General features: G+C 41.8%; 1 protein-coding gene across 4 annotated transcripts in view; it reads right to left on the bottom strand.

The window, feature by feature from the left end:
- The window catches only part of cntn1b (contactin 1b), a 661974-nt gene that overhangs the window by 217991 nt on the left and 417220 nt on the right, over positions 1-26763 (bottom strand). For all 4 annotated transcript variants that reach the window (XM_060839985.1, XM_060839987.1, XM_060839988.1 and 1 more), the window contains 2 exons: positions 19323-19481; positions 12944-13093 (listed from right to left, as the gene is read on the bottom strand). In XM_060839985.1, the coding sequence (XP_060695968.1) occupies positions 12944-13093; positions 19323-19481 (309 nt within the window). The remainder of the gene's footprint in view (positions 1-12943; positions 13094-19322; positions 19482-26763) is intronic.

Here is a 26763-nt window from a genome sequence, read left to right on the forward strand (position 1 = left end):
AGTTTTGGCGTAGTGTGTAAAGATAAAGAAGATTACTTGATAATTTAGGCTTTGGTCCAAGTAATTTTTCCGGTAGTCCAAAATGAGCGCGTTCTGCAAGTCACGTGAATCAGCGTGCGACCTTACATGTTCTGGAAGCCCCAGCTTGAGGTCTGCCAGCCTGACCATGCAAGGCTGCACTAATGCAACTGCATGAAAGAGGTCAATCAGAAGAAAATATTTTCTTTTTAATCCCAATGTAAGAAATCTGCACCAAAAGTATGGTGGTCACAGAGCAACCTCACATTAACCACACTGCCAACAAAACCTACAAAAACACCCTGACAGAATTGGGTCATTATTTCCCAGTAGATGTTAATGGCTACTTATTTAATTTTCATTATCAGTTATCAACTGATAATGTCAGTCATCCGTGATATAAACAACTCCTGCTGTTAGAAATGGCACAAACCTCCCAGTTCGGATGTGAATTAGCGTCAATACAAGAAAAACAAGCAGCTCATCCATAAAGTAAATGGGACTTGGTTGATTGTGAGATGAATAGCCCTTTTATGATTCTAAGCATAACTTAGCACTGACCCACACAGTCAGGAATAATGAGGTAACACAGGGAAAAACAGAATGCTTTGACTCAGGAAAGCACACATATCAGATCAGGGACGATGTTCAGCTCATTTAGGGAGTGATGGAGGAGTGAGTAAGCATGCAGTCACCACTGAACCGGATCCGTTTTGCAATAGTATGCACTTAATTGGGAGTAGTAAGCTGATGTGTTGGAAGAAAGTGGTATCTGATGCATTGACCATGGACAGAAGATATACGCATCAAAAATATAACAAAAACCAAAATGCTTACTGATCAAGACAAAGAGAAGCATCTTTGCTCCTCTGCTCAGTTTTTAGATTAATGCCTGAATACCTGTCATCCAGAATGATAGAAAGCCATTTGACTTCGCGAGGTGCACCATCATAAACCTTTACACTCAAGGATCCAGCCATCCCCACCAACACCCAAGTGAGAAACCTGCCGATGATCTCTCTGCACAGGCACTGAGTTTAATTGTATGACTATTGCAGCAAGGATCCAAGATTACACGTTGTACTTCCCTCATCTGCACAGCTCAGAAACTCACTGGTTCAGGTAGATCTCAACATAAATCCATGTTCTAGTGATATTTTAATGGCCATTTTTAAAATAGCAAGATGGTGCAATGGCTGATGATACAAAGATCTAGTTTGAAATCATGTGTATGACAGTAAATGGGGCTCAAACGCAACACCTTATCCTTACTGGTTTTGAAAACACAGCCTCTGGCTCAAGTAGCACAGTGATTCGCTCAATGTGTGAGCTCACGCTCCAAGCAGCCAGGAAACCAGAGGAAATAAAACCCCTTGAGAAAGTTAAAGCACTGGAAATATCAAATAAATACTGCTTTGTTAAGACAGGCTAATAAATACAGATTGGTGAGCAAATTTCTTAAGTTGCTAATTAATACCAAGGGACGCTAGAGATCAAGATCAGCTTCATTAATCTCCTGATTAGTCAGGAATTTGGACACAGGTCTTTATTTGACCTTGCTGACATCTCTTAGCACAATGTAAGTAACTAAGTGCTATAGTTTCACCCTGGTCAATGGATTCACTAAATGCTATAGTTTCACCCCAGTCAATGGATTCACTCCTGTTCAACAACTCCTCAGGACAGAAAAGGAAAAAATAAGGCTTAATTCAGATTGTGCTTCTAAGGAATTTTCAAGCACAGTTACTTTACTGTACCTCCTGTTCCCCCCTAATCTTGTCCTCATCATCCTAGGTCTATGGCTGCCTGTTTGACCTTGTTATTTTGAGGGCCTTCAGCCCAACTCTACACTGGGAATGAAATACTTCAGCCCAAGTCATTGAGAACTACAAACCTCCAATAAATTAGTCTTTGAGCCTCGGTTTGACATGAACATACTAATTTACTTGACTTTTTAAAGGCATCACTCGGTTAATAGTCCAGTAAAAAGTTCAGAAAGCCTTAAGTAAGGTATCCTTTCTTGTGCTACCAAAAGGACTGGAGTTGCAATTATTGTTTCCAGATTGTAGTCAATGGTCATGTTTAAATTCATTCACAGAAAGAGGGCAAAATTTATTCTTGTCCTCGAGTTCATTTGAAGATGCCTTCACCAAGTGTTACAGTCCAGGCAGTGACCGTTCTCGCAGTGCTGTTAGGGAGGGACAAAGTTAGACCACACAACACCAGGTTATAGTCCAACAGGTTTATGTGAAATTACACAAGCTTTCAGAATGTTGCCCTTTCATCGGGTACAGTAAGAAACAGAGTTTATAGGCAGAAAGAGCAAGGGTAGAGAGATCAAAACGATCAAAAGCATTTAATGCAAGAAAGCAGAGAAGATCCCAAAAGGATCAAATGCGTCACCTTTTTGATCTCTCTGCTTATGATCTCTGAGCCTTTGTGTACTCTCCCCTCTCACTGTACCGAACGAAGGGGCAGAGGTCCGAAAGCTTCGGATTTCAAATAAATCTGTTCGACTAGAACCTGGTGTCATGTGACTTCTGATTTTGTCTACCCCAGTCCACACCGGCATCTCCACATCAGGGAAGGAGGTTCAAGATTTTGACCCAGCAACACAGAACAGAGCAGTGACATCAGTCCAAGCCATGATAGCCAGTGACTTGGAAACATATTCGCAGGTGTGTGCGCCTAGCCAGCTCTGTCAAAGAGTCATAGAGATGTACAACATGGAAACAGATCCGTTGATCCAACTCGCCCATGCTGACCAGACATCTTAACCTAATCTAGTCCCATTTGCCAGTGCTTGGCCCATATCCCTCCAAACCTTTCCTATTCATGTTCGCATTCACATGCCTTTTAAATGCTGTAATTGTACCAGCCTCCAACACTTACTCTGGCAGCTCATTCCATACACGCAGCACCCTCTGTGAAAAAGTTGCCCCTTAGGTCCCTTCTAAATATTTCCCCTCTCACACTAAACCTACGTCTTCTAGTTCTGGACTCCCCCACCCCAGGAAAAAGACTTTGTCTATTTACCCTATCCATGCCCCTCTATAAGGTCACCCCTCAGCCTCTGATGCTCCAGCGAAAGCAGCCCCAGCCTATTCAGTCGCTCTGTGGGGTAAAAATTCCAGGTTTGGATGATGCTGTTGAAGGAACTTTAGTGAGTTACTTTTGTGTCTAAATGGTACACACTGAATACAGCCCATCAGCAATGGAGGGGGTAAATGTTTGAAGATATTGGGTGGGATGCCTGGAGTCATGGTAGTGGTGGTGCTCTACAGAGTTTGCTTTTATTTTTATTACTCTTCACGACCATCAAGGACACTGGTGTTGCAGGATATGTTCAGAACTTTTACAGATGATGCACATGTCTGAGTGCTACGACTGTAGAGGAGAACAAACCCCTACCAAGTTTAGGTGTGTGGGGGAAACATTGCAAATGGCATTCAATCAAGACAGGCAGTTTCATCACAAGATGCACTTAACATTCACAGGAAATAATACTGATAGTGGCCAAGAGAGAATAAAATCTTTACGACTGTGCACTCAAGGTTCAAGACCAATGCAAGAAGCTACAGCCAAAGAAAACACTGCTTGGTGTATTCACAGAACCATTCAACTCATATCAAAGGATACCAAGCTGTCATGCAGATTTTTGGCTGGAATACCTGAACTTGTTTTGATTCTTTCCCACAATGGGCTTCACACAGTGACTCAGATGAAGTGCACATTTTCCCCAACAAGAAGTCCTAGCAACATCTGATGATCGAGAATGATGGGCCACCGAACAGTGCGATATTCAAGGCAGCCTCATGGCAGGCATGGGGCAAAACAGTCATCCACAGATTGCCGGAACTCAGTGAAATATGACAGGGATGTTCGACGCTGCTCGGGAAGTTCTCCAAGTGAAGATGTGCATCATCTGTAAAAGTTCTGAACATATCCTGCAACACCAGTGTCCATGATGATCGTGAACAGTAATTTAAAAAAAGAGACTATGCAAGCTTGAGTGCACCCAGCAGTTTCTCCTTAAAAAAATAAGCAACCTTGACAATAAAACAAGGTTCATTGTTAAACATAATTCCACAGCAAACACAAACTGAGTTGTGACTTTCATGTAAAGGGTCAAATGAAAAGTTAAAATAGCACCAACTATGAAAACTAAAGCCCTTATGGTAGAAATCTTGCCAACCTTGGGGATGAACACTTTGCTGCCTGTCATTTGATACTCAGAGATGGACAGGGTGCACAAGGGAGGAAGTTCAAACAGCAAAGGAATAAATTTGGGCCAACTTGGAAAACAGCTGTTTAGTGTTCACTCTTGTCAACTCTCTCAGCACAAAGCCCCCATAACAACATTACCCACCTTCCCATGAGTTGCAATAGGCCTTCTGTCCAAAATTACAAATAGGTAGTGAAAATCTATTGGTTCCTTTCTCCTTTAACTTCACTGGTCCCACCTGAGGTTCGGACAATCAAGGCCCAACAGACTGCTGCACCTTGGAAACACATATTAACCCTAGTGAAGACAAAGTCACCTTGCTATTTAAGTTTCCATTGAGCTATGACCGAGACACAAGGTCCTCAGTCCTCTACCACAACTGACCTGAGCATCTTGCATTTTGGGAACGTGCCCAGAATGTCCAATCACTTATATTATTGTGCAATCTGGACCAGAACAATAACGGGTCTCTTTGGGAGGATTTTGGAGATCCAAAATGAGATCCAACTAAGGATTCAGCATTTGGGAGAGTAGACAAAGGGAGAAAAATATCATCCAAATACTTTGGGGCGGTAAGGTGGCTCAATGGTTAGCACTACTGCCTCACAGCACCAGGAACCCAGGTTCGATTCTACTCTCAGCAGCCTGCGTGGAGTCTGCATGTTCTCCCCGTGTCTGCGTGGGTTTCCTCCAGGTTCCTCCCACAGTCCAAAGATGTGCAGGTTAGGGGGATTAGCCATGGGAAATGCAGGGTTACATCCAGAGGATAGGTGACTGGGTTGGGGCGGGATGCTGTTTGGAAGGTCAGTGTGGATTTGAAGGGCCACATGGCCCGCTTCCACACCGTAGTGGTTCTATGATTCTAAATCAATCACTTCCCAAGATTGCTAATATAGAAGAAAAATGCAACTTTAAATCATCAGTGAGGACTGTTCCTAGACTTTTACTTACTCATTAGAAATGACTGTTACTGCCTGGCTATGATAGATTGCTGCAATTCTAAGACTTGGGTTCATCAGAGAACATTCTGACCTGGCGAACTAAACCATAATAAAACCTAGATAAATTACTGTATTCACTGACAACAAAGGAAAGGCTCATTTGTGGAAATTAGTCAGCAAGAAAGTTGCAAATGAAACACATACAAGGACAAATTCCATCAATTTGCAAGCTTTCAGCTGAAGTATATTTTTTAAATTCTTGGAAATGTGCTGACACCATTTTATTGTCCATCTCAAATACTCGTACTACCAACTATTCTTCTGTCATGTTGTTAACAGCCAAATGCCTAAAAACAGTCCCCACCTATTGAGTAAAGGTTCAACTGAAAGATATTTGGCCTTTCTGACCCTAAAGCCACAGTGGTCATGTTTCCAAAGTCTAGTAAATCATTACCCTCCCTGAAGGAGACACTCCTCTTTCATTGAATCTACTCACTCACTAGACTATTTCATTCTTGGGTGCTTCAGCAAAGCCTAGTTTTGATTTTACCACATGCTTCCCAAACCCAAATTCAACAACTCAAAGCAGGAAATTATAATCTTTCACTCAGTTTTATTTCGTCCTCAAGCATTATCTTTGACCTGATGTCAGTGTATGTCAGTTTAATGTAGAAATACAAAGTCCTGTAATCCCTGTTTACAGATGCCCTGTTTTACTTTGTCTCATTTTATCATTGGCAAATTAATCAGGCTTGTATTCTCTTTTGGTGTTTGTGAAATGTGTTTCCATGCTGCTTTGAACTGATTTGGTGATTAGATCAATGTCACTTTGGAACAGCCTCTCCTGTTCCTGGATACATTTTTTCACTGCTGACCCTTCAATTTATCACACATTCTCCAACAATGTATGCTCTTGCTGAACCTTCTACTCAATGACGTGTGGATCACAGCTTCCCACTTGTCACTGCCCTTTCACAATGCCAGGTTCAGTCTACTGATTGATTATGCCTCGCAACTACTTGGTTAGCAATGGATTCTAGCAATTAGCAATTGTTAGACTAACTGGCTCATAGTTTCTCCTCCTTCCTGCCTCCTTCATTCATTCAATCATCATGTTACATCTGCGGTGTTCCAATCCACTAGGACCTTTCGAGAATGCACAGAGTTTTTAAAGATTACAATTAATGCAGCCATGAACTGCTGCAGCTATCTCTTCAAAGATTTGAGGATTCAGGTCATCAGGTCCAAAGGAATTGTCACCTTTAGTCCCAGTACTTGTCCAAATTTTGTTTTTCTGCAGCGATCATGATTTTCAGTCTTGGTATTGGTTCCTGCCTTTCTGCTATTCTTGGGATGCTTTAAGGACTTGTCCAGTGAAAACAAATACAAAGTACTTGTGCAAACACTCCGCCATTTCCTTCTTTGCCAGGACTTGATCCTCAGCCTCATCTTCTAATGGACTAATGTTCATTATTTCCTTCTCTTCCTTTATATAATTTGGAGAAGCTTTTACTCTCTTCTTTTATATTTCTTGCTAATTTTCTCTCAAACTCCAGTTTCTCCTTTTTCTTTGAGTCATACAGCATGGAAACAGACACTTCACTCCAACCAGTCCACGCTGACCATGTCCCCTAAACTAAACTAGTCCCACCTGGCTGCACTTGGCCCATATCCCACCAAACCTTTCCCATTTATGAAATTATCCAAATGTCTTAAATGTTGTAACTGTACCTGCATCCACCACTTTCTCCATGAGTTCATCCCACACGTGAACGACTCTGAGAAAATTTGTCCCTTTTAAATATTTCTCCTCTCATCTTAAAACCGTGCCCTCTAATTTTGAACTCTCTTACCTGAGGGAAAAGATCCTTGTCATTCACCTTGCCTCTGACGCTCATGATGTCATAAACCCCTATAAAGTCACCCTCAACCTCCAGTGGATGAAATCACAGCCTTTCCAGTCTATTTTTATATCTCAAACCCTCCATTCCTGGCAGCATTCTGGTAAATCTTTTCTGAACCCTCTCCAATTTAATAATATCCTTCCTGTAGCAGGGCGACTGGAACTGGACACGCTACTCCAGAATGGGCCTCACCAATGTCCTGTACAACCTCAACAGGACATCTCAACACCTATACTCAAAGGTCTGCTGGTTTGCAAATGTTTCCCAATCATCTAGACTGATCTTCATAACACTGTACAAGTTTCAATTTGATACCATCCTTAACCTCTTTAGTTCAGATGGTGCACCCTTGCCTTAGTAACTTATTTATCACATATATTATCATTAAACAGAAAGTGGCCCTTTGCATCAGATATTCCAATTCCCATTTAGCAGCATGATATAAATAAGTGTTTTCAAACATACAGGGTGTAGATGGTGCTCATTACAGGCTTAAGATGGTGTCCTAAGGATGAATTTCTAATCTGTAAATGACAACTGCTATTTTACAAAATGCAAAGGATAGGAATGAGAATAAGTCACTCAGCTTGGTTCACAGCTAGTATCCATAATCTAAGGTCACTTTCTTCCCTTCCTCATTCTATAATCTTGGGAACAAGCCTGTCATTTCCAACGGAATATTTGAGCTGAGTGCACTCAGTTGTGAAGTAGCAGCCTATTCTATAAATACGAGTAACTATTCTGTATGTTATCCTGAACTTGAAGATCATTTGCTAGTAATTATATTGTCCTTTCCTGTCTCAATACAAAGGCTTCTCCGCATCTGCCAACTGCTGAGCTAAACTGAACCAGAACCTTCCTTCTTCTCAGCAAATGTTTACTTTGGATTCTCCGTGCAAGTATCATTGTTGCTCTACACATTGAGATAAAAAATATGAGTTTGGTCTCATCAATAGCAATGCCTGCAACTTTTAATGTCTATCTTGCTTTTGGATTGCCTCACCATGGAAACATTTTAAATAATTTGCCTGCAACTACCTTCAGAAGCCTCTCAGCCACCAGGGATTAGGCTCAAGTCCTACATTGGAAAATTCAACATAAAAATCTCCGCGGACACTCTACCTCAAAAACAGGGGAATGCTGCATCAAATGAAGAGACGCCCTTCAGAAGTGAAATCAAATCCAGTCTCTGTCTGTCTCTTCTATCCAGGTGATCATCAATATTTATCCCTCAATTAGCATTGCATCATTGTAGGAGTGAGCTGAGTGTAAACTGCCAGCTGTATTTTACCCTACAATGGTGAGTACCCTTCAAAAGTTCTTGGCTGGCTGAGGTCATGAGGAGCACGATATAAATACAAGTGTTTTTTTCTCCAATTGCCAAACACAAACTCGGTCCCATAAGTAGTGTTTAAGGTTATGTTCTGTGCTTTTGTACATATATATGAGAAGTATGATGAAATAAGGAACACATATTCACTGCATTCGGAGAATCTTTTGTGTGCAGTGGTTGTCTATCCATCTTTGAGCCAGAAGATTTGTGTTCAACTCTCACCTGCTACAGAGTTGGTTCTAAGCAGGATTTTTTTTTATTGTTGCGCTAGTTCCTTGCTGAGATGTACAGGATTGAACTTTTGCAACACAGGTGAATGCAATAGTCCTCTTCAAGTCTGGATTCATGCATATGACCATTGCATCATGTTTACTGACTTATATTGAGACAAAATAGAATCAAAACAATACTACCTGTGGTTCCATGTGACACAAGAAAAGGAACAGTGTTTCAGAAGCAGTAACAATACAAGCTGATAGAAATCTAATTTACAATGCAGGTGCAATCCATCAAAAATTGCAGCGGTGCTCTGGCCCAATGACGGTAAAATGTAATATATACAGGAAAGGTACTGAACATTTCAAATCCTAGGGCTCGACAGGAAACAAGAGCACAAATACTCATTAAAAAATTGCCATACTCATCCACATGAAAAGAAATGCATAAATACGCACAGATTTCTCTATATTCTACAAATTTCTCTACAAATTTCAACACACTTGGAAGATACAAGGATTACTAACTCTTATGCATGAAGTCGAGTTGAATATGGTCACATAAAGCATGATGGTCAACTTGGTAACACTGAATCCAAACTGAAAGGCTGAATGGTTAGACATGCTATTCGTAAGGTTGCACTGTACATCACAAAAGCTGCATATTTATGTCATTAATAATAACTATATACTACACCACCTCAAGTAAAAGCAGCAAAATGAACCCACGTAAGAAAACGTACTGAGATATATTAAAACAGGCAGAATATCAGAGCCTTACATTGTAAGTGTGCATGTACACACACACACATAAAAGATAATCACCCATTAAAGAACATTTGAGTGAGCAGCTGCCGTTCTGTAACATTGCATATGTTCATGGTTCCCTATATGTAGCTCTCTCCTTCAGTTCAACAAATCTTTCAGTTCAGAAATGAATGCAAATGATATGATAGCATATCTGCTGCAAGGATACAACTGCAGTGGATAATGTTAAATCAGTGACCAACCTGAACAATAGTGTAAGTCAAAATATGCCAAAAACTTACTGGAACTCATGCCAGAAATATGTTGTTGACTTTGAACAGTCAACAAACACATCTGCATTATATTGCACTTTCCTAGTTTACATATTGTGCTGCCATTTTAACTGAAAATTGGAAACAGTAAAACTTGTCTGAATAAGAAGCAAATGTGTCTCATTTACCATCAAACAGAAACTGAACCTTTGAGATTACAGCAAATATTCCTAATCCTCTCACTTTCATCTGACTAGCAACAAAACCTCAATTGTCCTCGGTAAGTAAGTTTTTTTGAGAATATAATTGAGCGAGGTGGAGCAGTTCAAACAAGCAAATTTATTTAGATTTGGAAAATTAGTGGAAACTGCGAGGCAGTGTGGTAACACAACACATTACAGTAAATAATCAACACACAGATTCATTTGTGACACACCTGCAATACAAAAGTAGTTATATGTAGCTTCTATAAAGTGTGTAGGTGATGTCCATTTCAGTTTATTACATCTGAACAGTTCAACAAGTGAAGAAAGTATTTATCAACTCCCAAACTGAGAAGCCACGTGACTACTGTATCAGGAGTCCTTCAGTCAAAACCTTCAGCTCTAAAGTTATTTCAGACTGCCTAGTAATTGGAGACTTGCTTTAATCTTCACAGTGTGCCAAGGTCACACCCTCATTGTCCTGTATATGCCACTCGGCTGCTTCATGTGAAATGTCTTGATCTTGAACAGCATTACTGAAAACAAACAGCAAGGGCCTCAAGCCTTGAAAGCTAGAAGATGAGCTATTTGTCAGTCCTATAGTCATCTGCACCCAGGAGCAGAATGTCAAGTTGGATTCCACGTCTTTAGTATGCTATAAACTGACAGATGTCAAAATCTGATAAGGATCCTAATTATGCTCACGTTCGCAAGCCACATATGTACATTTTATAGTCCTTTGCCTTTGCTTCCACTAAGCTGTACAAAACTAGGACGCAGGATTTATCCGCAAATGTGGCAAATGAGGCAACAGTGCAAAAGACAGCCATTTCTAAACCTTGAGGCCAACCAAAGGACAAAGGATAAAGCTGGAATTAAGAAACGCGAATGTAGGTAGACCGCAGTCAACCAGCCTGAGTTGGCAGGACTGAGGGTCACATCAGTCCCGTGGTCAGTTGAATTGAAACTGCTCAGATACCAGTCCTCACCATTTCATTCCAGCATCGTCACCCAATCTGATTCAATTCATTGCACACGTTTTCACCATCTAATCAGATCTTTCTAATTTTACTGATTTCTTCTGCACACTTTTCAACATCAGTGTTGACTGGGTTCTGCATAAGCCTTGGGGTTTCTCTTATTTCTGAAGAAAAGGAATCTAGTGTAAACGTTTACTCATTTTCAGCAGATTTTTGAGCCTCTGTGTTCAGCTGCCCTTGGTTAATGCATTTCCCATGATTATGAATGCATTTTATAAACACCAATCCTTCAGTCTGAATATCAGAAGTTGCAGTGTAAAAAACCCTGAACTTGACTCTACAAGGCTTAATCATGCGAAGTGAGAGTGTAGTGTGCAGAACTGGTTGGGTAGCATTGTAACGCCATCCTGACCTACTTACGAACCAAGTCAGGTTTCATATTGAGAGCCGAGTTTCTGAAGTCAAACTCTTCAAGTCAACAGAACAGAAACAATATTTAATTGATTCTGCCTTATATACAGTAACTGACCCTGGTTTTCTTTAAATAATATCTTAACTAGTCTGATAAAATGTAACTAAAAATAAAGCATCCATGTCCTCCACTTTTTCAGAATTGTTTCTCTAATCTTGGCCAAGCAGACCACTGAACATGGACACTACAGACTTCTCTGATTTGGACTCACTCTGTGATTCACGTCAATAATGGAACAAAAGAGAATTGGCATGCTCTTAACTTTCAATTGAATGTTAACAGAGCAGATCATAAAACCAACTCTCACCAGCATCACAACAGGAAGTCACATCGGACACAGCTACAAGATAAGTGACCAGCAGTGCAGCTATTTGGGCTTTTTAAGTCTCCCTTTCCAGTTTCATGTTGCTCTAAATACCGATTTCACAAACCATCATGAATCTTAGGTTAGCAAAGTAGAATGATGAGAAATCAACCCCAATTCTGATGCAGCACTGTATTTCTATCAGTCAGATACCTGAAAGCAAGATATGGGGACCGTTAACTCAAGGAACTGGAACTTCAGTTATTCCAGTAGCATTACATGCAAATCTCATATTATAATCTACGGCCAACTGTGAGAAGCAATTAGAAACATGGACTGTTCGCAATCAGAAGTCCTGACTTTTCAGTTACCAGTTAATGTGACTTTTGTTGCACTTTTACTTTATGTTACCACTTCACCATGAATGTTTCATTTAATTTAATGGATAATCCAAATATTTCTTGTGCAAGAAATAAACAAACAGGATGGATGCATCTGTGAAAGGGACCCAGGTACAATCAATGATGCAACAAAGCTTTCAGTGACAATCTCTAGTTTGGGATTCTTGACTATTATTCAGAATCCAATGTACTTGACAAGTTTCAATGTAGTTGACACGTGACAAACTAGGGAGTGCCTAACAATACAGGAATATGTTTTAGTTAGTGTCAACAAAGGTAACTGAACGACAGACATGAGGTTGTTCATAGCTCTTGACAAGCTACTCCCTTTCAAAGGCAGTGGTACTGCATTATTGTCATTCAACCACATATCCAGGACCCCAGGCTAAAGTTATCTGGACTTGCGTTCAAATTCCACCAGAGCAGATGGTGAAAGAGCAATTCAACTTTTAAAATCTGGAATTGCAAACTAGCCTAATGGTGACCATGTAATCATTGTGGATTGGTGTAGAGGTTCACTTGATGTCATCTGAGGAAGGAAATCTGCCATCTTTCCCTGGTCTAGCATCTGACCCACGGCAATATAGCTGACTCTGAACTTCCCTCTTAAGTCATTTGGATCAAGGGGCAATTAGGGGTCTGCAACAAATGCTGGCACAGCCTGTATCCCAAACAACCAATACTATTTAAAAAGGTTGATATCAGCTGGGAGTCAGGAAAGCAATAACATGTTTGGGTAGAGTGTAGGTGTTACTCATTTGACGTACTGATATTATTGTGCTTCCCTATGGAAAGCACCATAGGTACACATGCACTATTCACTTAATAATTAAAGACTATGAAATCTGTAAAGCATGATGGGACTTGTACAATTATTTATGTAGAAGCATAAAGTGTAAAGTAAGTCTCAACGGAGATGGCAACCCACCTGCTTCAGCTGTCCGGATTTTAGCGGATGGCAAACTGGGTTCTCCCAAGCCTAGGGTATTGGTTGCTACAACGCTGAATTCATAATCCATCCATGGGATCAAATCGATCACCTTTGCTGTTTCCATGTTGCCTTCTATATCCTGAGGATCTAAATAGGAAGAAGATTATATGTCTATGAGAGAGAGAGAGAGAGAGAGACATATCTTTGAGAGTGAAGAGAGAGAGAGTGATGACTTTATGCTTGACAACTGTCACTGAAAAGATTCTGACATAACCCCAGAAGAAGAACTCATTACTGATGCTGAACCATAACACTGTTCCCTCATTACTTACTTTATTCAGCAGCAGTTAAGAAATGTGGGTCTATAGAGACTCACCATTTATCCTGCCCGGATTGTGGGAGCAGTGACTGTGATAGGAACACCAGTTACTTTGGTAATGATAGATTGAGCAGTGGAAACTGCTCAGGATTCTTCCATCAAATATTTCTGAGCAGTAAGGGAGGCTGTGGCTATAATTGGATTTCACTGCAGAGCCCCAGAACTTACTTCCACTTACATGTCATCATTCAATCTAACTTCGCCTTGAGAACCATAGGTCATTACTATCTGACACTAAAGAACTTTATTCTGACAACTGCTTCCAAATTTCCCAATTGCTTCCAACTGTTCGCTGATCCACAGGAACATAGGAACACACAATATCGGAGACAGCCAATCAGCCATTTGAACCTGCTCCACTATTCAATATGATCATGGCAGATCATCTGATTTAGCATCCTCTTCCCAATTTCTCCCCACACCCTTTGATCCCTTTACCCTGAAAAACTATATCTAATTCCTTGACAACATTCAATATTTTGGCATCAACCACTTTTTGTGGCAGACAATTCCACAGGCTCACCACACTTTGTGTACAGTATGTCTCATCGTGTTCGAATTTTATTGGCTTCTATGAGATTCCCCCTCATTCTTCTAAACTCCAGTGAATATCATCCAAAACAATCCAGTGTCTCTTCATATGTCAGTCCTGCCATCCCAAGAGTCAATCTGGTAAATCCTCACTGCACTCGCTCTATAGTCAGAATATCCTTCCTCAGATAAGGAGACCAGTCAGATAAGGACTGCATGTAATATTCCAGCATTGGTCTCACCAAGTGCCTGCACAATTGCAGCAAGACATCTCTGCTCCTGCACTTGAATCTTTTGCTCTGAAGGTCAACATGCCAGTTGCCTTCTTCACAATGTGTTGACTTTCAATGATTGTGTAATAGGATACCGAGATCTTGTTGCATCTCCCCCTTTCCCAAGCTATCATCATTCAGATAATAACCTGCCTTCCTGCTTTTGCAAGCAAAGTGGATAACCTCACATTTATCCACAATGTACTGCACTGGCCATTCATTCGCACACTCACTCAACTTACCCAAATCTCACTGAAGCATCTCTGCACCCTACTCACATCTCGCCATCCCATCCAACTCTGTCATCTGAAAACTTGGAGGCATTATATTTAGCTTGCTCACCTAAACATACTGTGAAAAGAGCTGGGGTCCATGGACTGATCCTCATGGCATACCGCTAGTCACTGCATGTCACTTGGAAAAAGACCCTTTTATTTCTAGTCTTCATTTCCTGTCTGACAACCAATTCTCTGTCCATGTCCGTTCTACTCCAAATCCCACGCGCTTTAGTTTTATGTCAACCTCTTACGTGGGATCTTATCAAAAGCCCTTTGAAAGTCCAAGTGAACCACATCCACTGGCTCCTCCTTATCAATCTTCAAAGAATTCCAGTATATTTGTCAAGTAGGACTTCCCCTTTGTAAATCCATACTGATCCAGTCCTTGCACTGTTTTCCATATACTCTGCTATTAAAACTTTCATCATGGAGTTTGGTGATTTCTCCGTGACAAATTACAGACTAACTGGATTATAATTTCCAGTTTTCTCTTTATTTCCTTTGTTAAATTGTGGGGTTACATCAGTTACCCTCCAATCCAAAGATTGCTCTGAGAACCCCCCCCCCATTCTGCTAAACTCCAGTGAATATTGTCCTAAACATTCCAATCCATGTCCTAGAGTACATAGAATCTTTGAAGGTGACCACCAATTAATCCACTATTTCTAGGCCCACTTAAGTACTCTCAGATGTAGACCACTGAGGTTTGGAGATTTATGAGCCTTTAATTCCATCAACTTCCTACCATCATTTTCCTCCCATTATTGATTTTGTTCTGTTTCCCTCTTCCCACTAAACCCTATATTCCTCAACATTTTTGCGACAGAATCAAGATATTTATTCAAGTGATCTGCCACCTTTCTGTCCTCAATTAAAACCTCCTCTGTTTCTGACTGTGAGGGACTATATTTGCCTTCATGGGCAGTTTTTCCAGTTCAAGGACCTAGAGACGTTTTTCCAGTCAGTTTGTACATTACCCTCAAGCTTACTCTCACACTCTATCTCTTTCTCTCAATAAATCTCACTTTTCTCCTTTGCTGAAATCTAAACTGCTCCTACTCCTCATGCCTGCTGCTTTTCTGGCTAATTTGTATGTCACTTCTTTGGATGTAATATTATCCTGCATTTCCATGGTTAGTCGTGGTCAGGCCATCATTCCCAGTTAATCTTTTGTGTCAGACTGGAGTGAAAAACTTTGGCAGTTCCCCCACGTGTTCTTTAAAGGCTTGCTATTGTCTACCTACTTAGCTCAATTGGCTGGATGTCTGGTTCACAATACAGAGTGATCCCAACACCATGGGTTCAATTCCCACACCAGCTGAAATTACCATAAAGGGTTCTCCTTCTCATCTTGCATGGTGACCCTCAGGCTAAATCCTCTCTCTCTACAATCTGATAAAACTATGGTACTGCCATATTTTCCATCAACCCTATGATAAATTGTTCCCCAATTTATTGTAGCCAGCTCACAGCTATTACTATCGTAGATTCCTTTATTTACATTCAAAATCTTAAACTGAGAACAATTATCTCACTCTCTATCCAAATGAAAAATTCTATCATATTAAGGCCACCCTTCCCATGGGGCCTCACACAGCCAGATTACCATCTAGATCCACCTGATATTCTTTTCCCTTGTAGTGAGGGAGTATTCCTTTCCATCAATTTTCTGTTTGGGTACTTTCGGGGTTTCTAAACGCACCACTCCATTTATGCTATCCCTTCGAAACCATGTCCAAACTCTCACAGGAGAATTAACAGAAGTGTAAAAGCAACAGAACTGGACCATTCAGTCAGCCCGGCCTGTTAAATTAAATCATAGTTCATCCACACCTTGCCTCCATTCTCACATTCTTGATATCCTTGCCTAATAATAAAGAAAAGTTCAAATGGCTGAGCAGGCACAGCAATTCCAGGAAGGGATTGTCTTTTGTGCAAGGACATATTTTCTGATTTGACTTTTGAAAAGCCAATCCCTCATTTTGAAACTGTTTCCTTTTGCTTTCCAGACCCCACTGAGAGCTAAAACACAGGGCATGTTGGGGTTTACACTAACTGTCATGGTGTGTAAGATTTATAATGGAATTAATCAAATGAAGCAGAATTGAATCCTGTTTCTCTTCATGTTGATGATTTGTGATTAGTGAGTTTGCTCACACACACACATTTACACACACACACACACATTTACACACACACATTTACACACACACACACACACACACACACACACACACACACACACACACACACACACATGAGCAATGAGTTAAATAGTATTGCACCGACTAGACAGTGAATCACCAACGAATGAAATGGGATGACACACAAAACAGAAACAAGATAATGAGGTGGTTCTGGTTCCAGACCAGCAACGTGAAGGTTGCATGATCAAATCTTACAGTCACTGGTTGAGAAGCTGAATCAAATATAGCAGGAATGGGAAATAAAAGCCAATTGCTTTTTCTGAATCTCCATGTCATGAAGAGACTCCATTACACAATATCAACCTGGGATGCATGACATCATTTAGAGAAGGAACCTTTACAATGGGTAATAAATGAGGCTTTGCCACTCTTAAACTGACAAGGGTTTCTCTAGATTTGGTGGGAGAGCTATATTACATTGTTTTAATGCTTCAGCATTCAGGTTAAAGTGAGGCTGTTTCAAAGTGAGCTCCTTTGCCTCTGAATCTTGCCCCAAGTTTCAAGCAAAGGCAGTTCATCTGCTCCAGCTGGCCGTGGTCTTCCATACCGCCCCGTATGCTGGGAGTGACTTGCTGTGGCTTAACCAGTCCACACGTTCATGTCTTGTAGCAATCACACCGTGCCAGATGTCTATATGTTCTCTTTTGCCCTTCACTCAATGTGTGCCGACCACGTTGAAAGCTGAAGTTAAAGCAACAGTAAAGGCATGCGAACATCTCCCACAAGCTCCGCGCAAGTGTAGCTCCAGTACATGCTATTCAAGAGGCTGCTTTGAATGACTGCCATGCATCTTGAATGTTGGATGAGTGTGGGTGGCTTGAATTCACTTCCAGTTAACAGAGAGCAATCATTGCTTCACGTGGCGAACATTAGAGTCCTAAGCATTCATCCTATGACATCATTTTGCTCTCAATAGCCACAGAAAAACTCTGAGGAGATAAATGTACATGGCAACTGCCAGTGTATTACTTAACACAGGATAAACCTGACAAGGCAGGAGGTAGCTGATGCAGATTAACTCAGCCCTTCGATTCAGTTCTTTATCATTCCTGCATTAGGCAAATGCAGCCTGGGCTGGGCTCAGGCACTACAATTCAAACAGAAGTCCTGCAATCTCCTGGTAAAAGAAGAGAAACTCAGACATTGTTTGAGGTCAGATCTGGACATGACAATAATGCGTTTCTTGCAGCTCATTTGGCATCTGAGACTGTTAACACATAGGCTGGCTGAAGGCACAATATTGGGAATGGATGCTTATTGAGAAAAGTGGGTGGAGTATTGGGAGAGACCATTGAATGTCCAGCCAACACAACCATTTGCTGGCTAGTATGAATCTCATATTGAGTCTGGTTTAGAAACAGTTACCTTATAGGGCTATCGAGTCCAGATTTATCCTAGTCTGTGGAAATCTGATCAAAACTTATTGAGGCTTTAACTTTCTCTGATAGTTTGTCTTAATGCTTCTAGTTTAATAAGTGATTAAGATAGCTGACAAGAAATATAATCAAACACATTGTCCAATGCATGAACAGGGAGGTAAATCCCTTCATGAAAATCGAAAGAACTGTGGATGCTGGAAATCAGAAACAAAAACAGAGAATTGTTGGAAAAGCTCAGCAAGTCTGGCAGCATCCATGGAGAGAGAGGTGTAAAACCTGCACCCACACTCCACCCCCGCTCCCCCTCACCCCAATTGAAAGCCTTCCACATCCAGCAGAGAGTTACCTGCACATCCAAACACCTCATCTACCGTGTCCCTTGCTCTCGATGTGGTCTCCTCTATAACGGGGAGACAGGATGCCAACTCGCGGAATGTTTCAGGGAACATCTCTGGGACAGACACACACACCAAATAACCTCACCGCCCTGTGGCCAACTCCCCCTCCCATTCCGCCAAGGACATGCAAGTCGTGGGCCTCCTCCACCGCCACATCCTAGCCACCCAACACGTGGAGGAAGAACGCCTCATCTTCCACCTTGGGACCCTCCAACAGCATGCCATTTCTCCAGTTTCCTCATCTCCCCTCACCTTACCCCAGATCCAACCCTCCAACTCGGCAGTGCCCTCTTCAACTGTCCTACCTGTCCATCTTCCTTCCTTCTCACCTATCCGCTTCAGCCTCTGCTCTGACCTATCACAGTCACCCCCCCCCCACCCACCACCTGCATCCACCTATCGCATTCCCAGCTACCTTTTCCCCTGCCCTACCCCTCTCTTAATTATCTCTCAGCTCCACACCTGCCCCCCGCCCCCACTCCACATTCCTGATGAAGGGCTTATGCCCGAAACGTCGACTCTTCTGCTCCTCGAATGCTGCCTGTCCAGCCGTGCTTTTCTTGCACCACACATTTTGACTCCGTGGAGAGAAAGAGGAGTTAACGTTTCAAATTGTCAGAGTTCTGAGGAGGGGTCACTGGACCCGAACGTTAATTCTGATTTCTCTCCACAGATGCTGCCAGACCTGCTGAGGTAAATCCCTTATTTGTCAGGACTATTTCAATTCCCATCATGCTCCCCTTCCCTCTGCCACATCCTGAAAGAAGTTACAGTAATGGGTTTTCAACACCTGAGCACATAAAGCATGATTAACACAATTGTACACTTGCTGGATTTTGAATTATAAAAAAGAACCAGAACTTATTGCAACATTCCAGGCTGTGTTTTTCTCGTTCAATTCAAGACTCTTGTATAAAGTGGCAGGGACTGACCTGTTTTGGCATCTTTCCATTCATCAGAATCGAAGAATTTCTGCCGGATGGTGTACTTGGAGATAGGGCTGTGGTTGTCAGTCCCTCTACTCCAGGTCAAGGTCACAAAGGTGTCTCCAATATTCTCAACTCGCACCCCTCCAGGGGGTCCCGGGGGACCTGAAAGAAAAGATTCACAAAGGGACAAATGAGGTTCCAGTTACACAGAGCCCAGTAAGCATTCAGTGCAGGAAATAATATCAATAATTGCTCTTCTCACCCCTTACTGAAGGTCATCAGAGGCTCATAATAAGGATGAAAAACACCACATTTTAAAAGAAGATGGAATCTTTTCTGACTGATCCTGCATGTTGCAAATCACTTTTAAGAAACATTGATTGATGCATTCAGTGGACAGTAAGCTGCTACAAGCAAGAGCTAAGAATTGCCAGAAACAACAAACAAAGTAATATTCAGCAGATGGTGAAAAATTGAGTCTAGTTATAGCACACTGAGAGTTCAAACATTGTTAAAATCACATCACCCCAGATTGTTGCCCAATAGGTTTATTTGGAAGCACTAGCTTTCGGAGCACCGCTCCTTCCTCAGGTGGTTGTCAAGGAGAGGTGCTCCGAAAGCTAGTGCTTCCAAATAAATCTGTTGGACTATAACTTAGTGTTGTGTGATTTTTTTTTACTTTGCCCACACCAGTCCAACACTGGCATCTCCAGTTCAAACACTGCACTTGTTAAATGAAAAATATAATATTGTGCCTGTTTTTTCCCCATAATAACAGACCACAAGGCATGGCACAGGGAAAACTGGACAACAAACAGGGAAGAGGAAAGGAAACTCAGTGGGTGGCCAAAGTGGGAGTGTCATGGAGAGAAAGATCAGCTGGGTAAAGAGGGTTCGGGGAGCAGAGGGACTTTAACTCTGTCCGGTCACCCTGCTGAACAAAGACTGATAAATAAGCATTCATCTAAGCTGAGCACTGTACTGTCCTGCAGGTAGCTGTGAGGAGTTGCATGAAACAATAACCTGTGAACATGCGCATTAAGGTAGCAGGAAACACGTTCTCTGCCCATAACAACTGTCTCAAAACAACTGCTTTCTCAATTTTTTTTTGTTTGTAAGAAGTATAAAACAGACACGCAATGGGTCAAATATCTTCCTTCTGTATTATACATTTCAATGAAAGAAAAACAGGCCTGTAATAAATATTTATCTCAGTACAGCCTCTAGAATCTCAAAGTGTAATGGTACGTGTGTGGAACTGTTGCAAAACTGCATTGTGAGAGTTTGACTCTCTTTTTGGAATTGCAATTCAGTGAACTGGTGAGGTCATACTCTTATCAATCTGGTCCCACAGAATAGTGAAAAACAATCAGCTTTTCCACACTGTCTCTTAAATGTTTACGCATCTGAAAGGTGCACTGAGAGTTGTATAATATTTTACAGACCTAAGATTGCGTAAAATTTACAGCACAGAGACAGACTATATGGCTCAACTAGTCGACAACAATGTTTATCGATATATACACATATATCCTCCCATTTCATCCACCAGTTTTCAACATTGTACTATTACCTTCCCTTTACATACAGGCCTAGTTTTCTTTGAACACGTTTACAAATACAGTATTTTTCTCCACTAAATCTTGAGATAGTGGGCTTCACATTCTAACAGCTTGCTGAGCAAAGAAAATTCTCTTATTTCCTGATTGAGTTTATTAGAAACTATCTGGGATTTATGGCTGCCATTTTTGCTTTCTGTCAGAAGTGGAACTTGTCATCCACATCTTTCCTGCCTGATGTTTTTATAACTTACCAGATTGCTGCTCAGACTTTTCTGCTCTAAACAAAAAATATTGCCGTAATCTCTCAGCTCTGGATCCATTCTTTGAACGCTTCCCCTCAAATTGAGCAAACAATTGGCTTATGAAGTTCAATCGGCAAGAAGACACCTCCAACAGTACAGCACTCCCTCAGCATTTCACCAGGAGCAGAAATTTTGTTTCTGAACAATCTTCTGCATCAAAGGCTAGAAGTGTGACCAACTGAGTCTCAGTTGACATTAAAGATGTCTAGAAATCTAGAAATTGGTGAAAAGGTGGACTGGTGGACGTGATCTTTGAACAAAGGGGCCACCTTTCAGGCCACAGAATTATTTCCTAATCAAGTGAAAATGAATGGAATTGGAAAAAAAGGTTATGTTTAAATGAGGACATTAAATGAGTCAACAGGCTTAAATGGACCACTGTGACTGTGACTACTCAAGAGTAAAGACTAGTCAAGAGTAACGAGGATATGAATGATGTGACCAAGTAAGACTGATTTGGCCTGAATGTTATGTTTTAAATGATTTCCCAAGCCCACTTTCCACAACAAGGGTGGTTCACAATCATACTCAATTCTAACGGTTTCTAATTGATGCACAAACTTTTCATCTTTTCATCCTTCATCTCAGCAGAAAGGTCTCAACTCAGGCATGCCAGTCAAGACTGGTAAGGAGCCACAGATGCCTACTCGAACATTCTGAGGACTATCCTGTGCCAGTTTCCGCAGTAGCCATTGGGTGGACTAAACGGGCAGTGTGTTTGCCATTTGGGCAGCAGGGGTGAGACTGATGACTTGATGTGGTCTTACATCAAGATACCCCCCACTATATCGCCACCAAGCATGACACACTGCCTCTCTGTGCTAAAGAGTGTGTCAATGTAGCAGTCTGAACTGCTGAGTCTCTATCAGGCATAGCAATGGCAATGCAAGGCAAACATGCAATGGGTGGTTAGTGAGCAAGTGGTACGACACCAATAAGTAGCCTTGAAATGTAGCCTCACCCAATTGTTGAGTTGGGTGTCTGTCCACTCATGTTTTAGATTAGATTACTTACAGTGTGGAAACAGGCCCTTCGGCCCAACAAGTCCACACCGACCCACTGAAGCGCAACCCACCCATATCCCTACATTTGCCCCTTACCTAACACTATGGGCAATTTAGCATGGCCAGTTCTCCGGAGCACCCGGAGGAAACCCACTCAGACATGGGGAGAATGTGCAAACTCCACACAGTCAGTCGCCTGAGGCGGGAATTGAACTCGGGTCTCTGGTGCTGTGAGGCAGCAGTGCTAACCACTGTGCCACCGTGTCTACTCACTGCGGTCGCCATTCAATGCTTGCTGCTGGTGTGCCTTGCAATGCAGGTCTACGCTTATGCGTGGCACTGCCATGTATCAGCCAGGGTTAGGAGAGGTTGGTAAATCCCAGTATCTATGGATGACTGGTGCATGCACTGGAGTCCATGGTTCGTGCTGTGAGATGCACTGGTTTGGTTGCACCAGCTGTATATTCTGGTTTCCAGGTCGGATATTTCTTAACATCTGGTGTGTCTGACACGTTTGCTAAGATAGAAAGCTGAATAGAGTTGTGCAGTTAACAAGGCATTTAACAAACAATAACTCCCTTGAATTGCCAACTCAGCACTGCCTAGTGAGAAACTTGCCTCCGCGCCTGTTGAATACTTAAAGTATGGAGGGAGCAGATCCCAACATTGAGACTGGACTTCTCAACAGATTCAGCTGCAAATCTTGCCGTAGCTTACATTACTCAGATCTCTATAAGATTTCACACTAAAGATCAGTTTATCCCAGCCTTAAATGAACGCATTCATTGTATGCTACAATCATCTAGTGCAGAGAACTCCAAAGAGTGACAATATTTGAGGGAAAATATTTCTCATCTCATTTCCACATGCCCATTCCTTATTCAGACGCTGTGCCCCTCATGGCTTAGATGCCCTGGCCAGTGGAAACAATTTCTCAGCATCCCTTCAGAATCTTGTATGTTCCAAGGAGATTACCTTTCATACTTTTAAACAAAAGTGAACTTAAGCTCACTTTGCTGAACCTCTCCTCACAGGGTCATCACCTCATCCCAAGGTGATCTTTTGCAAGGAGAAAGTGAGGACTGCAGATGCTGGAGATCAGAGTCGAGAGCGTGGTGCAGGAAAAGCACAGCAGGTCAGGCAGCATCCAAGGAGCAGGAGAATCAACGTTTCAGCCAAAAGCCCTTCATCAGGAATGTAATCTTTTGCTGTACTGTGCACAGTACTCCAGATACTGTCTCACCCAAATCTTGTGCATTTGTGAAAAACCTAACTTTCATCCTGCATCGTCAATACACTTGCAAAATAGGCCAAAATGCCATTTCCCTGCCTAAATGTCTAGTCTATCTACATGCTACCTTCCTACATGCTTGCTCTATCTACATGCATATCTTGCATCCAAACACTTTGGATATCAGGTTTCATGCTTATAAAAGTATGTTACAAGATGGAGAATACTCCATCTGCCATTTTGTTGCCCATTCACTTAACCTGCCAATATCTCTTTATAGGGTGTCTTTGTCCTCCCCACAGCTTAACTTCCCACCTAGACTTGTATCATCAGCAAAAACAGATACATTACTCTCTGAATCTTCAGCCTAACTCATTAATGTTGATTGGAAATATCTGACAGGCCAGTACCAACACTGATGGCAATCCAATATTCATCATGTGCCAACCTGAAAATGCCCTGGTTTACGCACATTAAGAAAATAAAGCAGAGTAAATGGTCTGTCTTGCAATGTCATGGTTTATCTTCAACCCCATTCTTCACTGAATGACAGTCCAAATATTCTACCCCTGCTTCAGTCAATATTGTGCCACAGTCCTGGCTTAGTGAGAGTTCCAAAAAGATCAGACTGGAACAAAACAGCTCTACCAATCAATGAAATTACTGGAAGGGTTCAACTAAAGGTTCACTGTGGCTCAGCTGATGGCACATTTGCCTCTGAATTATTGATAATCAGGGTTTCCTGGAGCAGGACTTGAGTGCTACACACAAGGCTAACACTTCAAGGTGGTGTGCGAACACTGCACTATTCATTGGGCTGCCTTTCAAGTGAGGGGTTAAAGCAGGGCTCTGTCTGCTCAGGTGAAAGAAAAGATCCAAAGGCAGTATTCTGAAGAGGAGCATGGGAGTTATCCCCAGAGTGCTGCCAATCCTGATCATTCAATCAGCAACATAGAACGAGTTCTCTTGTCATTACCACGTTGCTTTTCATGGGAGTTTGATGCATAAATACAGGTAGTTCTTCTATAAATCAATGTTTATGCTCTTGTGTAACCCCGCATTACAGAAGAATTGTGCTTTAGAAACAGTAATGATGTAATTGCTTCACAGCCAACACATGTATTAAAGGTTCACACTTTAGAAACTGTGTCCTCAATTTGTCATCGCCTTACGGTGAATGTAAGACACGTCATTGCAAAACGACCTGTATACCTGACTATGTTTCCTATATTATAACAGTAACTACACTTTTAAAAGTACTTCATTGGGTAGATACATGATTTAGAATGCCTGGTAGCAATGAGAGGAGTTATAGACATTAAAGCAACTTTCAAAACGTGTGTCATAGGTTCACTCCCAGTATAATGGATCCTGAATACCAAAATTCATACGCTGCCTTTCGGATTGAAATGTTCTTCAACCATGACTTAAAGCTTTGAAGATAAATCAAATCTTGAGTTTTTAAATTTACCACTGCTATATGCAAAGGAACAATGCACTGGCCAGAGGGGCGATAACATTCAGAGAGCTAGAGGAAGGATATTATTAAGCTGAAGAGGGTTTACAAGAGTTACCAGGATGTTGCCGGGAGTGAAAGGTTTGAGTTATAACGAAAGGCTGGATAGGCTGGGACATTGTTTTCACTGCAGTGTAGGAGGTTGAGGGGTGACCTTATAGAAGTTTATAAAATAATGAGAGATATAGATAGGGTTAATGGTAGGGGTCTTTCCCCTAGGATAGGCGATTTCAAGACTAGGGAATACAGTTTTAAGGAGAGAGGAGTTAGATATAATAAAGGCATGAGGTGTAATTTTTTTTTACACAGAGAGTGGTTCGCATGTGGAATGAATTTCCTCAGGAAGTGGTGTATATCGGTACAATTACAACATTTAAAGGACATTTGATTGAGTACGTGAATAGGAAAAGTTTGGGATATGGGATGGGAGCTGGCAGGTGAGACTAGTTTAGTTTGGGATTACGTTTGGCTTGAATTATTGGACCGAAGGGTCTGTTTCCATATGGCTCTATGGGACCTTCTATGAGACTGTCACCTTCTATCATGTAGCAATTCTATGGTCATTCACAGAGTATTTCATTTACTATCCTCGGTGGACACTATAGGTTTTCGACTTTGGTCTAACAATGTACTTGAAAGTATTTCAACCGGAGACATGTACCATCGGTTTATCCAGTGCTGTGGATTCTTCTGTTGTAATGAGCATATTTAGCATCAAAAAGAAGTCAATTCAATATCAATGTGAAAGAGTTTGGGGTAATTTTCAACTATGTACTCAGGCAGTCTGGGTAACGTTAGAAATGTTTTAAGTAACAGCCGAGATGAGGAGCATCTCAATTTCTTTGGTCACAGTAGAAGCACTTCAAATCAAGATTGAATGGCAAAAACATCAGGCAGAATTTTAAGGGGTGTGCAGACTGCTTGTGCACCCACACCATCTGAAAGGAACCTGGATGGTCAGGGTGAAATGGATCAGAGTGGGATTTCCACCCTGCAGTCTCACTCTTTGGAGCTGCTGGCCTTTCTGTTGGTCTGGCAGCTGCTGCAGAGCTGGAAGCTCACTCCTGGACACTGCTGGCATGGCAAGTAGCCCTGTGTGAGCGCGATGAGTCTGCAGGATGACATAATCCCAGGGTTCTGGACGGGAAGGGATTTGTTCAGCTGAGGGGTGGTCATGTCAGGGCTAGAAGGCAGCAATTTTGGTGACCAGGTGCGCAGGAGAGGAGTGGTGCCACCTTGTTAGGTTGACCTGCACATATCAGGGGCAACTTCCTTCCCACCCATTTAAAACCTGTTTTAAAAAAAATATGTGGTGCCTTCTCTGGCCCACCAACCAGACAATAGCCTGGGCAGCATGTTATTGGTGTAAATTCGCTCTGTTAACAATTCAAATTGCAAAACTCAGTACACCAGAGCAGAACTTTCAGGTCATGTGATGTTCTTCCCACAGTCCTGTCACTGCAGAAAGCACTGGGAGTCCATTTTAAGTGAGTCTCTTTATATTCCAGTGCTTTCAAGTGGTGAAGGCACTAAATTTGAAAAACAGATGTTCCTTGACTCATAACATATGCGCCAACTCCTTGCAACCTGTCATTAGCCATGTGCCATTTTGTACATAAGTGGTGACTGCAGCAGTAGTTTTCCAATTACCCAGTAGGTACAGGGACGGGAATTCTGAATGACCACACAACATAAAATGGAAAATTCCACTTACCGCCAGTGCGTTACTGGCAAGATGTCACACAAATTGATGCACCAGTCACATCAGTGTGCATTTTCACAACTGTAACAACCCCGAAATGAGACACATGACGCTCATGCCAAAAATA

This window comes from Hemiscyllium ocellatum, chromosome 19, assembly GCF_020745735.1.
Source record: "Hemiscyllium ocellatum isolate sHemOce1 chromosome 19, sHemOce1.pat.X.cur, whole genome shotgun sequence".
Classification (NCBI taxonomy): Eukaryota; Metazoa; Chordata; class Chondrichthyes; order Orectolobiformes; family Hemiscylliidae; genus Hemiscyllium; species Hemiscyllium ocellatum.